This window comes from Anarhichas minor, unplaced genomic scaffold (genome assembly GCF_050575085.1).
Source record: "Anarhichas minor isolate MPS153535 unplaced genomic scaffold, ASM5057508v1 ptg000043l, whole genome shotgun sequence".
In the NCBI taxonomy this organism is placed as follows: Eukaryota; Metazoa; Chordata; class Actinopteri; order Perciformes; family Anarhichadidae; genus Anarhichas; species Anarhichas minor.
This window is the reverse complement of record NW_027466489.1, coordinates 5,209,294-5,224,571: the sequence shown is the minus strand read 5'-3', so window position 1 is coordinate 5,224,571 and position 15,278 is coordinate 5,209,294. Positions and strand designations below refer to the sequence as shown.

At 45.6% G+C, this 15,278-nt stretch overlaps 1 protein-coding gene across 3 annotated transcripts in view; it reads left to right on the top strand.

Annotated features, from left to right (window-relative positions):
- The window catches only part of foxj3 (forkhead box J3), a 69,306-nt gene that overhangs the window by 47,611 nt on the left and 6,417 nt on the right, over window positions 1–15,278 (top strand). For 2 of the 3 annotated variants that reach the window (XM_076111178.1, XM_076111179.1), the window contains exons 4-9: window positions 2,950–3,033; window positions 4,494–4,595; window positions 9,704–9,832; window positions 11,324–11,498; window positions 14,012–14,467; window positions 15,077–15,178. In XM_076111178.1, the coding sequence (XP_075967293.1) occupies window positions 2,950–3,033; window positions 4,494–4,595; window positions 9,704–9,832; window positions 11,324–11,498; window positions 14,012–14,467; window positions 15,077–15,178 (1,048 nt within the window). The remainder of the gene's footprint in view (window positions 1–2,949; window positions 3,034–4,493; window positions 4,596–9,703; window positions 9,833–11,323; window positions 11,499–14,011; window positions 14,468–15,076; window positions 15,179–15,278) is intronic. The other variant, XM_076111181.1, reaches the window with a different exon arrangement.

Below are 15,278 nucleotides of genomic sequence, written 5' to 3'. Positions count from 1 at the left end.
AGTAACATTGTGTGAATCTGTTATTTTACATGATTCCTGTATTTTTATTGTTTTTTAAATCAGGCTCTATTTCTCACTTCTCTACCTTCATAGCGAGCTAAACGTCTTTCCCGAGTCACTCGTGAGGGTGTATTCACTATTATCCCAATAATGGAATTTCACCACGACCAACTAAATGCGTTTATATCGCAATAACATCCAGTGTCGTCCCATCCCAAGTATGCACAAAAGAGGAAAAACGGTGTGCAGCAAAAAAATCACAGACTTATAAAACCGTGCGTACGCACGCCTGCAGGAGATGTTACCTTTATACATCTCAGTCCACCTGGAAATGTTTTAACGAGCCTCGTGTCCCGCCCTCCTCACGCCCACATTCAACCAGTTACACTCCCATCACGTTTGTTTCTATAGATTTCATAACTCCGGCCCTGTTTTGTGCATTATAAATGAGACCTCAGGTCAGTTCGAGAATCTTTAAAAGTATTTACTCGAGGTGAACCGGAACCTATTCAGGACAAACATCTGACTTCATTTTGCTCTCTACTCAGCCTCCATTTGTATACTCTGTCAGAGGATGTTTAGTCCAACATGTTCATTTGACTTTAGAGTCTCAGTCGTACCACCTACAGTTGCTTTTATCAGCCCGATTGACTTCACAATTTGCTCCGATAAGTAGTGTCCCCTGATCCACTGAGGAGTTCATGAAGAAGGAGCCTATGGGCCTATATCTAGTCTGATGCATGCACAGGTCTAACCATATGTAGCCTAACCCAGATTTCATCCCAGGACTGTCGGAGCATACGCTACATATGCTTAGGGAACCGCACAAATAATTACACACAAACACACACACGTACACGCCGACACATGCATGAAGAGCTACGCCTAGCTGTGTAGAGGATGGGGACTGAATGCTAATTTCATGTTTTGCTGTAATCCTCTGATATTGACACTCCTGGGAGCTGCTCCACTAAATACAAAATAATCTATTGCTGTATGGATCCCATTCCAAATGCATGGCCAACATGCTCGCATCCTTAATGTTTAATTTGGAATTTTCCTCACTCCCTTCCCCCCCGAAGACAACTTCAAAGAGGCGCTAGCCGCTCTTGATATGTTGCATCAATATTGTAATGTGGCAGGAATATGAGAACTGCTGGTCGGGTGAGATAGGAGAGTCATGTCGCTCTCTGTCTGACTCTCTCTGAGATGGTGTAAGAGATGACAGTTGGTATTGTACATACACACACACTGTCTACCTCGGAGGTAGAAACGCAGCCTGTGAAGGCTACCGTTAATAATCCCTATTTGAATTGCTCTTATATCCGTCTGGAGTTGCCGGGATAACCAGTGTACTTGTTGTGTTTGTCCTTCCTATATTGACACAAAAAAAAGGGGAACTAGATGCCAAAATGCATGTTGATGTATGAAAATGAGCTGCGCTATTTACGGGTAGAGAGCAGGTAGAGTACATCTGTTTCCAGGATCTGTTTTTTCCAGCAGCCTTTGTTTTGTGGCTGCAGAGGATATTGTGGCTTCGCCCCAGACTCCACGAGCACACTTCTCTTGGCATTGCTACAGTGTGTTGCAGTGTATTTGTGAATAATTTAATGGCTCTTTATATGTTTCTCTTTTTTTTCTCCGCCAACTCTCTTGGGGTGGGTATAGGGAAATGCAGAAACTCCCCTCCCATGCGGGATGTTTCCCCCCCCCCCCCCCCCCTCTAATTAAACGAAACGTCACCAAGTGTGGCTTTGTCTTTGTGACCCCTAATTTAGAAACATCTGCATCTGTGCCCCTGCATTTAGCCCCTGCACCTCAACACAGAGGAGAACCACATGTAGAGACATCTTTTCTCACCTTTACAGACATTCTTCAGTGAAGCTTCTTGTAAAAACATGAGCTGGGGTAATGAGGTGTCTGCATCACCACGAGATATTTCTTCATCTTTGGTTGATTGTGCTGTGAATTATTCTTCCCTCTGTGGAGAATGTTAATTGACCCCAAAGCCTCTCACATATTTATACTTATAATTTTAACCCCCTGACAAATATAGGCCAACCACGGCTTTTTCATTTTAACAATCGCAGCAGTGGTGCATGCGAGCCGTGAAAATAACAAGAGCGGGCCATTATGTAGCGGTTACTGTACAGATACTTGAGGTACAGCTTGTTCTACGGCCTCTCCTGGAAATAACAATTATTCTCTCTGCTAAGGAAGTAATTTTAAAGGTCCTGATCTCACTTCCTCTGGACAATTGAGATTTTATCGAGGGTCATATGAAATATTAAAAATAAATTCTGAACTCGCAGGGCCCTCGGGTATAAAGTCTGTACTGTGTGCGGCGTTCCTGTTTGCTTCGAGGAAGAAAACCATTGGAAAATAAATTAAATGGGGCCGAATGCAAAGATAAATAATGCAGCTTGGATGTGGGATTGCTAGCTGCAGCCCCAGAGCCAGCCCAACTGCTCTCTCCTTGATTAGCCTTGCTCAGACCTTAACAAGAAAGCAACACGGCAGGGCGAGCGCTGCCTCGACTCCTGGGCTGAGACTGCGGAGCCTTCATCCTTGGCAACAGCACTCTCATTCAGTACCTGAGGCTGAGGAAGTACAGCTTCAGGAAAGGCTTAGCATTTTCACCACCAGCAGCTGCCCTCAGCAGCCTCTCATTGAGAAGCAGTCGCAGAGGAGGAAAAGCCAAGCCTTTTCTTACTAACAAAGCCCACCCACACGCTGCACAAACTCACAGCTATCAACTCAACTAAAGACTCGGGCTGATAGGACGGGCATTAGCAGAGCAGATGAGGCCCCTGATTTTTAAATAACGGCGTACCAAAGAGAGAGAGATGTGAAGCTTGTGTGCTGTCCGACGCAAACGTCACAGGGATGTCATGTGAAAGAGCAATATGTAATGTTTTATCAGCTCACAGGTCTTTCTTCCGTCCGCAGGGCTCTTACTGGGCCATCGACACCAACCCAAAAGAGGATGCCTTGCCTACGCGGCCAAAGAAGAGGCCGCGGTCTGGAGAGCGGGTGAGTGTGATGACAGCAACTCTGCATTATTCCCAACATAAAACCCTCTACATATGCTGTTCCTCTGCTCAATCCTCTGCCTCCTTCTACAGATGGTTCAATATTCATCTGTGCTTCTGTGTCGCTACTTCTGCCTCAGTTTTCCTTTCCTTCTGCCCTCCTTTCTCTCCCACTCTTTCTCTACCACATGCAGACACGCATGCATAAACACACACACAGACTCAGTAGGAGTTTGTAGCCAGACTTTATGTAACTGCCTCTCCATGCTGCTTTGCTAGCCTGTCGTGAAGTGGGGTCCTTAATAATAAACTATGCCCGAGGCAGCCATTACATACATTACATTCTGCACTCACTTTTTTTTATTTTTTTTTTAACAAACATAAATTAATGCAGAGCTGTGCGCCCCGGCTACTCTGAGCGGGAGCTTTTGTCTTTAATTATGGATGAGCTTCGCCCAGCGTTACGTACAGCTGTACAGGTTTTAGTGAGCTGCTCAGATTGACCTGGCCCTGGGGCATCCCGGCACAGCGAGCTCTTGTCTCCTCCTTACCCACAATGTGGCTGACCAGAGGCAACGAGGAAGGGAGGATCATCCTGTTAGGCTGGCGAGACAAACTCATTGCCGCACACACGCTAACGCACTCCATTGTCTCACACACGCACATGAAAACGTATAATGCCGTTCATGTAGTCGCCCTACAGCATCGAAATACTATCACGTTCATTCAAACAAACTGCGTCACTTGTGTGAGAGTTTGTGTAAGACGACCGTAAAGGAAGAGCACATTGTTTTTAATACACTGCTCTGCCGACAGTTTGAGCTAAATCTCTCCTGATGCCGCTCTGTTGATTTGAGCATGACACAAAAGAACGCACCAAGTGAAGAGTCTGTTTTCTGGAGGACACATGTGCCGTGTTCACCCCCCCCCCCCCCTCTCTCTCCCCTAGACACTGTCTGCCTACAAGGCATTCCATTAAGAGTCAGACGTTGAAATTGAGAGTTTGGGAAATCTCATTTATGTTTATCATGAATTAAAAATGGTATTGTTGGCAGCCAATCCTCTTACAGTAAGCAGTTTTGTGAGACAGGCATGGCAGAGTTATCTCTCACAACAGTGCGCCCATACACCAAGACGAGGGCGCGTGTGTGTGTGTGTGTTTGTGTGTTTGTGTGTTTGGGTGGGAGGTGAGGGTTGGGTTAGGGGGGGCTGTCTCCACCGTCTCAGAAAGCACAGTTCAAATGTGACCTAAATAAAGGTGTTTCTCTGCCAAATGACAATAGATCTGGTTTGTTTTTTTGTATCGTGCAGAAGGATATTTTTCACAAACTATACAAATAATACAGGTCTTTCCTTTGCAACCTGCAGTGGGATCTCATGTGTTCGATAATTAGATGGTGCTGAATTTTTATTATTATTATTTTTTTGTCTGCCTCCACACCCCGCCCCCAACCCCCACAGGCATCCACGCCGTACAGCCTGGAGTCGGAGTCTTTGGGGATGGAGTGTATGATCTCTGGAAGTGCCTCTCCAACACTGGCAATCAACACTGTGACTAACAAGGTACTAGAGCCAGCCATCCAGCCTCCAGCTCCAACACACACCTGGCTACACTGCTGCACCCTGACCCCACCCACTTCTCCAACCACCTACTGCAATATTCCCCACAGAGCGAGGAGCACTCTAGTGGAGGGGAGATGCACACACACACACACACACACAAGCACACGCTCATATGCCTAAAGCTTCTCTGCAATGCAACCCACACCAAAATACACAACTATCTGCACTGCAGCACCTTTTTTCCTCTACAACAACAACAACAGGCTCTTGTTATCTTCAGCACGGAAATGTGATGCTCACACTGATACTTAGCACTTCGCAACCCGGTAGACCTTACACAGTCCCATGCAGACCAGCAATAGGATACACCACACGCGGCGTGGGGTTTCTGTACTCACACCTGTAGTGGAGGTTGACGCCCAGAGTCGCGTTTCTCATTCTGTGAACACATTACGCCGTCGCACTACAGGTGACTGCCGCCCCTGCTGCTGGTTCCTCTCGCTCTCTTTATTTTATTTTTCAATATGTGTGTAAAAGCTTGGAGCCACTTGTATATCACAGAGCAAAGCTGCAGGGACTGCTAGCTGTTAGCTGTGAGTGTGCCGCTCACTCTGAAATTTAAATAGGCTTTTTAACCTTAAGCTCTCATCCTCTGGGCCCAGTGGGGGCAGCTCTCAAGTGCACTTTTAGAAAAGCCTACAAGAGTCGCTTATTCATTTGCTGCAAGCTTTACAAAAAAAAAAATGTGATCAGGACTGTTCATAGGAAAGAGGAGTTATAGTGTGTGTGTGTGTGTGTGTGTGTGAGACGGGGACTATGTCGGTGTGTGATTTAACCAATGGTGGGCCGTCAGGGCCTGCAAGGCCTTCTCTGCTGGCCTAAACAGAATCACAAAGCTATATCTATTTTATAATTTTATATTTTTTCTTAAATACACTACATGTATTATAATTTATAAAATTATTTTTCCCATTATCTTATTTTCTCATTGCACAGCTACTGTCTTCCTCAGTTGCTCTGCTTCCAGTGCAGCTTGTTTTAAGTAGAGCTTTTATCCAATCAGATCTCACCTCTGTGTCTCTAGGTAAGAAGAGAGGCCCGAGGCCTGCAGACTCACAAGTGAATCCATGTGCAGTTTAAGTGAATGGGGACGATATTGTTGATTGTCATAGTGTTCAACCAATCAGATCTTTAGTTTGACATGTTGGGCGTATTCTTTGACGTGTCAGCACCTGCTAGCCGGCCTATAATGACGTCAGCATTACATGCCGCTCAGTGTCCATGTGCAGCTCTGCCGCGAGGTGCAGAGTGTGCTGTGATTGGTCAGTGGGCAAGCGCGTGACTATCGTGAAACGAGAGGCTTAGTCGGGTAGTGAATCACATCACGTGATGCAGCTCAGCCAATCAAATATGGCATTCTGACTGAGTGAGATGTACCACACACCATGACACAGGGGACTGAGACGAGGAAAGACACTGCAGAGCAGTACGTTCAATGTTCAAGTTGTGAAAGTAAAATCGTGAGACGATCTCTTTGGGCCGCGACTTGTCATTAAGGAGTGATGGTGGGTCCCACAGCCAGACCAGCTGAGAACCACTGTCCTCCATGAGCGCAGAAAACATTATATTTTCCTGAATATGAGCTTCTGCATTTTCCAAATGCTCTAGTACTATTCAAACGTATTGCAAGTCTCGTACCGAACGGTATGTACATAGGTACGTACATTTAATACGTACATAGTTACAGCCTTAGAAACTAATAATAACTGTGGCGCCATCATGTGGTTATAAGGTGGTATTTCAGCTGCAGGACAACAGTGAAGGCCTAGGTATAAAATGCACGGCCCGCCACTGGATTTAACTTGTGTGTACATGTATGTTAGAGTGTTACAGCTTGTTTTGACGAGTATGTCAGTCACTATTAGCTTGGGGCTGTTTCTATAGAAAACATGCCGTTTTTCATGTTGCTCCAGCAGACAGATTCATGGGCCCATGTGTGTGGAAAGATGACCCTTTTTTCTCTCTCTGTGATTGCTACAAACAAGCACTTGCCACAGCACCAGTCTCCACCAGTGGTTACTGCATAATGAGGCCCTAATGTAGAGAGATGACAGCTTAGAGTTTGGCCTCCTGCCATCAAATACCTCTAGTCAAATAACTCAGATGAGCAACAAGCAGAAAACATTGAAACCGCACAAGACATGATAACTACTGTGTGATTGCAAGAGCTGATGAAAATAAGTTTTGATTTGTGTCTTTTGTTCACTTGATTGCGACAAAAACTGTTCAGGTGGCGAAGTGAACGGAAGACAAAGTTAAATAGCAACAGATCTGAGGCCTGAACTCCTCGGAGAGAGCTTGTTTCTCACTGTCTTACACTGTAAACACACGACAGGCCACGCCTCTTTCGGTGCAGTGTGCCAAGCCACAGGAATTCCCTCTCTGGTTTTCTCTCTCTCTCTCTCCGTTTTCTATTCCAGTCTCTCTCCCTCATTCCCGCCTTCTCAGATAGACCAATGGGAGACGCTGGCAGGGCGAATACTGAACCAGCAGGAATCTCTTTTCTTTTTCTCTCTTCTGACGGACATTCCTCACAAAATTGTGTCTCCCCCCCCCTCTCTTTTTTTTTGTGTGCCTTTCTCACATAGACTCAGACGTTTGTCGGGGTGTGGGGGGGGGGGGGGGGGGGGGGGAGAGAGCCGGCCCTAAACATTGGCTTGAATGTGATGAAACTCTGGCACTGAAGTGTGATGATGAAGGGAAAGAGGGGATTGTTGTGAAGTGTGTTTGCTGATGAATAGTCTGGCTCCCCCCCGCTCCCCCCTCCCTCTCTCCCTCTCTCTCGCTCCCTGTCTGTTCAATCCTACATGCAGGGATTGTGCTGAACACTAGCTGGCATTGTTGGAGACACCTGGGCCAATCTTGCTTTGATTTCATAATCCATGTCTCATGCTCCAGATTAGGCCCCTATGTAAAAGACACCTCTGGCTTTTTACTTAATTCACTGCTAAGAATAGAACTCTGACTCGCTCGCCTGCTAGCTAACACTGTACACAGTATTTACTGTGGAGCCGCTCCTGCCTGTATGAGCACGCCTGCCTCTGTCTGTGTGTTTTTGTTTGTGTGTGTTATCCTGCCGTTGTGCACATCGTTGTGTATCTGTAGAAATGCGCGTGTGTGTCATATGTTTGTGCATGCTTCTACGCAAGTGGGCGAGATGCGACTGGGTGTTTGTCTGTGACGGAGCATGCTCGAGTGGGTGTCTTCACACGGGGGACTCGTGTCTCGGTCTGCGTAAACCACAGAGCAGTGAGGTTTTGAAATCATCACACGTTATGGGTGAGTGGAGTAAAAATAGATTGCGGTGAGAGACTTAAGGCTAAAAGCCTGTTTTATGACTTCATTACACATAACATTTATATTTCTGTGGCACGCTGCTTTTGATTAGCATTGTAGGGCTGATATTGTAGACGTGCTTAAGCCTTTCAGTCTTAGCTGTTCATTGAGTTCCCCTTCACGCTAATGAACACTGGAGCCAAGCCCACACTGAGTGGAGGAAGGCTAGAGTTGCTTAATGAGCTTCTCTTACTACCCCCCCCCCCCCCCCCCCAATTCTCCTCTCAGCCTCACCCCTCTTCCTCGTACAGTGTTGCCTGGATTCGTCAGTTTTTTTTTTTTTTAATTGCAGTACTCTCATTCTACCGGCTCAGGAGCCAAGCTCCATATTAAAAGCTTAATATGATCGTACGCTCTCGCTCTGCATGTGTGCGTCCTGGAGTCGTACCAGCGTGTTAGTCAGCGGGCCAATCAGTCGGAGCAGAGAAGGCAGTCAAGGCTGCCTGGGTTTGCTCGCGTCCTCGTGGCCTCTGCGGTAGCTCACTGTGCCTCAGCAGAAACACAAGAGGCTTCAGTCCACTGCTGCCGCTGAGAGGCAGGATGCTGGGTAGGGCCGGGCCAATCTGCCTGCCTGAAGGCTGCTGCCACTGCTGTCTCATTGTGCTGAGCACAGAGCCCACTCTGTTCCACTCTCAGCGATGAGCAGAAGCCACCATGCTGCAGTCGGTCATGGACAGACGCACACAAACACCGATCTTTGAATGCCAGGCCCTCTTCCACCGCAACGCCATCGGTGCATTACTACCATTCCTCTCACAATACAAAACTCAACACATGGACTATTCTCTGCGGGTAACATTATATTCATTATCTGGTTCGCTCTTACTGTTGTCTTGATTGTCTGACGGTGCACTTTATTTGGGAAGGGCGGGAGGGCTGAAACCTTGTTAGACGATAATTAAGATTGTCGTCCTGAAGTGCTTCGGCTAGTTTCGCTGCTATATTGAAAGGTCAGTGTCTTCGGCTGCACTGAAATCCTTTGTTAGTTGTCCCAAACGTATTTGCGCTCGGTGAGCAGATGTGGCTGACATCGCCAGTAGTGTGACCTTTAGTGATAGGAATGCCTCAGCTGTCTCCAGACCCCTTCACACGCTCAGCTTGAACCCCTTAGTGACTGTGGTGGGTGTTTAGCAGCACCCTGTGTCTCCGACACACACACACACCCTCAGTGAAGGGGAAAGCAAGCACTCTGCTTTTATGACATTGCATGCAGCACACACACACACACACACACACACACACACATGCTCAGGCTTTACATTTCCATACTAAATTACATTGTTTGACTGTCGACCAGCATTGTCTCAGAGGACTGCTGACGTGCGCTACCGTCAAGCAAGATTGGTGATAACAATTAGTAACTAGTGATGTAAATCACACGTTTCATCCCGATGCGATATCCATATGACGATTCTTTGGACAACAAATCAATATCTGCTGATATCACAACGCCTGACAATGTTGATTTAACACAATCAGTTACATTTATATAAACATACATTTTTACTGTGTAAATAGGAATTAGAAAATTAAGTGCATTTTAAAGATGTGTATTGATGTTTTTAGATCGTTGATCGTTGAATCGGTATACAGATCCAGATCGATACAGAATCGTTACAACCATTATAATAAAGTGTGTGTGTGTGTGTGGGTGTGTGGGTGTGGGTGTATCTGAGATAACAAGCTACTGTACACTTGTGTGTGTGTTTCAGGTGGCGTTGTACAACACAGACCAGGAAGGGAGCGATAGTCCAAGAAGCAGCCTTAACAACAGCCTGTCTGATCAGAGTCTGGCCTCCGTCAATCTCAACAGTGTGGGCAGTGTGCACAGCTACACGCCGGTAAGACCATCAATCTACATGTTGCAGTGGAACAAAGACAGAACGAATAAGGTCCTGCTGTGGCAGTGTACCAGTATACTGTTGCCCTGCTGGTCCTTAAAGGACGCTGGTAATTCTCCATGTTGCAGCTCATGAATGTCCCCGAGTTGGATATTTGTAACAAGATATTTACATAAATGTGATGGAGCTGATTATTTGTTCAGCGCTAAGGCCAAATGATGAATTCTCATTTTATCCACATGTTTCAAGCTGTGGGAGAGCGACAGTCACTGAATGAATGAAAATGAAACGCATATTTCTCCCATATTTCATCTGAGCGGAAAGTGCCCAGGAGGCTTTCTTCAGAGGAGCCAGCCGTAGACAGCAATAGACGGAGGTTCAGGGTGGACATGCGCTAGAGTACAACATCAGGAAGGGGGTTAAGGGAAACAGAGAAAGATGTGCACGCTCCTGGAAGCCAGACAAAGGAAAGCGCTTCCTCTGATGTCCTCCCACCAGAGATGCCCCCTCTTTGGTGTGGTCCTCCTGCATCCTAGAGTGCTCCCTGCTCGAGGCGCTGAGCATCGATCGGCTCAGCCTGATGGATGTGCTCTCTCCCTCTCTCTCTCTCGCAGCCAAAGCAGCAAGCTCACAGTAAACACTCTGGCTTCATTTTCACCTCTTCACTCTTACCCAAGCCAGACTGCGAGCCGTGCACTTCAGCAGCGTGGCCACATCTTGATAGAGGAAGATGTTCTGATCAAGAATTGGACGTGGCCTCTCTTGTAACGCTAGCCCCACGGTTGACACAGGGTCAGGTCCTGCTTTGTGAAATAGCGATGGTTTTTCATCGCTGCTACGAATCTCGTAGACAAACTGGTTTGCTGGAGGGAGCGCTGCTTGCCGTCTCACACCTCGGGGCAGTGCATAACACTGACTGCCCACACAAATGCATGGATAAAATGGCTGCTTATTTGTACAAGGTATTGCTATTGATTTTGTTTTAAATACTTTTTGCTCGGCCACCAGAGTATTGGGTTTGTGTCCATTCGAGTTGGTCTTTTAATGGTATGTGAGCCAAGGCGGTAACTAAGCTCTGACCTAGATCGTTGTGATCCGTTATTGTTCTTTACATGCCGAGTGTCAGACAGAAACATTATTAAAGTGGCTCCTCAGAAGACTCGAACCATCCTCATACATGTGTGTTTGCTGCGTGCATTCACATAAATCACAAACTTTGCATTTAATATTCCAGAGGTTTTCTGTTTTTTTCTGTTTTTGTGGCTCCATGACCAGATGAGCATGGCGGCTCTTTTGAATATGTATGTTATTAATATGTTTTAACTTTATACTGCGCTCCTGTAGTCTGTGGTGCAGATGTAGCAAAGCTGTAGCCAGTGTACTTTCACCATGAAATCTAATCACAAATTAAACATGAAACTTACTGTGATTGACTAAATGCACGTTTACTTTTGTTAATCTTCAGCGTTCTTTATCGCCTCTTCTCTCCAGGTGAGCAGTCACCCAGAGCCCGTGTCCCAGTCTATGACCCTCCAGCAGCCCCCCCAGTCCCAGTACAACATGCCAGACAGGGACAAGCAGCTCCTGTTCTCTGAATTTGAAGATCTCAGTGCCTCCTTCCGCAGCCTTTACAAGTCTGTTTTTGAGCAGTCCTTCAGCCAACAAGGTGAGTGGCCTCACGGGAGCATCAAGTGGAAATCTAATAAAGAGCCCAAGCTTTATTTATCAAGGAATGCGATGACTCTCAGAGCAAATTCCTGATGTTGGTTTGTTCTTAACAGCTGGGGCTGTAGAGTCTTTAGGTGCTAATTAGATTTCCCGTGAAGTAAGCAGGTATTGCACAGGCTGAGTATTTTCATGGTCTTTCGCCAGAGTAATGTCTCATATTCAAAAGCCGAGTCTGAGAGTTCACGTCTTAAATATTTCATTAGAGGATGTAAAACCAGATGTTACTGCATTCATTTAATGGTTCGTTCAGATTTGATACGCCAGCCTTCTTGCTTTATATCTTTCAAATGACATGAAAGTTGTCTGCGTCTTGTTGTCACGTTTGAGATGTTTTCTCATGGAGGCTGCGTTTCAATCAGAGGAGTGAAGGAGGTCAAATCTGCTGGATTTGAGGTTCATTTGTCATAATGATGGGGAATGTGCACGATATAATACATCGTAGCAGATAGAGCACAGCTTTCCAAAAGTCCCCGCAGAACAAAATGCATTTTTTTTTTTTTTTTTTGCTTGTAATCTGATTGACTGATAAACAAAGAGCACTTGACAAGCAGGTTATGAGCAAAGTAGACCGAGCTTTCTGTGTATAACCTACTTTCACAAATCAAAAGCATTTCATACTAATGTTTTCAAAGAGTTCCTCCTTTAATCTATCATCTATGTTTCATTAGTTCAAAGTTGTTACCTTTTTTTTATGCGCATAAAAGTGAAATCTCTTAGTCGGACAAGCTTTAGCAATTAAAAAGCGTAAATAATCGAGCTAGAGGATTTCACACTCTGCCGCTGTAGACAGTGAGCTAATTCACTGGCTTTGATAATAGGTAATGAGCTCGCATTATTATTCTGGTGCCGTGTTAATTGCTTTCTGTATTTCCCTGGTTGGACAATGGGCTTTCTGTGCCGATAAGAGATGCACCTTTGTCACCCCTGCAGTGAGTGTTACGTGCCGATTGTGGAGGTGCAGGGCTGGAGTCGGCTCTAAAAGCACTCCAGTGAAATAGGTTTACTGTGCCAAAGCTGTGAAGGACGGGGCCTCTTAAGACCACTCCCTGCCACTCAGATGATTGCAGTTGGGTGTGCAGATGTCCATGTACCAGTCATGTCTGTTTTAAGAGCCGTGCAGCGGCACGATGAATCGGTCAAAGACGATCCAGAGCTGTGTAGCTGGAGACACAACTGATGCTGAGTCATTCCCAGACGCAACAAAATGGCAGCTGGTCCGTCTCAAGTGTACAACTACTTCAAGGAATTCTTCACCCGCAAAACGACCATTTTTACATCGATTATCAATATTTATTTTTTTCTCCACGGGGAATGAAGACTCTTAAGAACTGAGAAGATTCTTGATGAATTGAAGTAAATGACGACAACAAACTATATCAAAACATCAGTTTAAAAACTCGCAAAAAAATCTCGCATTTTCGCTGAAACCTTACTATTTTAAACGCCACATAAACAGTACTCGCATAGACGAGTACCTCGTCTGCGCAAGCGTGAGGCTGTTTACGCCAGAGTGTTTTTAAATAGCAAGGTTTTAGGGAAGATGCATGTGTTTGGGAAACAGTGTGGAACCGGATAAATGAGACTTGGATCATACGACACGAGTCGTGAGTTTTTAAACTGATGTTTTTATATAGTTTGTTGTTGTCAACGCGACCCACATTCACTTCAATTCATCAAGAGTTTTCTCCGTTTTTTGAGTCTTCGTTCACCATTGAGACAAAATTTTCCTCACAAATTCAAGGTAACACCGTGTGAGTCATTGATATATGAATGGCCCGTTGGGGGCTGAAGTATTCCTTCAGTCATGTGAGACAGTGATCCCGTTATTGTAATATGGAAGTAGCTGTTTTTATATTTGACGATCCTGAAGCGCATTATACCAACGCACCTCATTCTGGGAACTGTGACATATTTGAGTACTAACCTGGAGTCTCATTTCACCAGCTATGGTTTCAACTAAAGATATTTTCATTATCAATTAATCAATTACTTTTAGACTCAATGATTCCCAGAGGTGACGTTTGCAAATGTCTTTTTCTTTAATCCAAAACCCAAATATCTTCCATTTACAATGAGAAGAAACAAAATTGAATAGTGTTGCAAACAAGAGGCTTTTTTTCCAGAAAAACAATCTGCAACAATTTTATGGTTGAATAATCATTTGAGACCATTAGCTTGTTCAGTGTAAGAATTTGCAGATTTTTTTGCTTATTTTATATCGATACAAAAAAAAAACGTTTAAAGACGGAAAAAACTGTTTATTAGACAAATCGACTTATTGAGAAATTAGAAAAATAATTGCCAATTTAATCAACATTAAAAGGTCAGTTGCAGCACTATCAATGATCAAAACTGTTGATAATCATAGTTGTCTGTCGATCGACATATCTGTTACCGACTATCTGTTACCGCACTATTAAGAGCTTTGTGTTGGTGTGTTTTGTTTCCCAGGCCTGATGGGCATACCGTCAGATTCCTCCCAGCAGTCCCACACCTCCTGCTCCTATCAGCACTCCCCCAGTGGCACCATTAGCACTCAGAACAGCCTGTCAAACAACCAACCCAACAGCCACCCCGCCAACAGTGGCCAGGTGCCCCTGTCCCATCCGGCCCAAGCCCACCCTGGCCACGGCTCCCCCCACGCGCAGCACCTCCCGCAGCACGGCGGCCCCCACAACCAACACGCCCAGCACAGCCAACACAGTCAGCACCCGCAACACGCTGCGCACTCCCAGCACGGGCAGCACCCATCGCAGCACCCGCCCCACGGCCAGCACCCACAGCAACACACGGCGCACCCCTCCCAACACACGCAGCACAGCCAGCACCCGCAGCAACACGGACAGCCGCACCAGAGCCTCTCCCACCAGCCCCATCCTACCCAGCAACAGATGGCATGCAACCCAGGTAAGACCCTCTGTCAGTCATTGTCTCCGCCGTGTTGTTCTCTCCTCCTCATCTCCATCACTCAGACACATGTCAGCAGAGACAACAGCTGCGTATGGTTTTTTGTATCATTGTCATTTTTAGTCGTAAAGCGTTTAGAAATTGTTATGTGCTATGGAAATGTAAAGGTGCTGAACAGTAAATCATCACCTGATTTATTATCTGTGCTGTTGTGAGAACAAAGCAATGCTGCATCCAGTGACTCCAGCAGCTGTTACAGGGTGGACTGGCTCCTCCTAGTGGTCACAACACAGAGCTTAACTGTTCTAGAGCCTGATCACCTGTTCTATTTGGTGCTGCCTCCTCATTCATTCGGCGACACGACTGCCTGCACAGCTACAAAAAAATGTGACGACAATGAAAATGCATCATCTGGCCTTTATTACCTGAACCACAGTTTGTAACAATTACAGCAGCAATTATTGTGCAGTTGTCCGTAAATTATGTAATTCGGAGTAAATCTGTATTTGTCCCCCAAGAGTGATCTCGGTGTCGAGACCAAAATTCTCGTTATCCTTCAAGTCTCTTATCTTGAAATGTTACAGATAGTGTGCTGTGTGTGTGTTGCAGGTTTACTGTCTGACTGGTACCCAAATCTGGATGCACTGAAAGAAAGCTGTCGTATTGCTAGCAGCTATAACTGGGCTGATGTTGACCTTTCACCTTTCCAAGGTGCGGTTTGGACACAAATATCAAACGAATAATAGTAATGTAATGTATTTGATTTATTTGTTCTCCAGATTGAGATTTTTCTAGATGACAGAAGAAACAA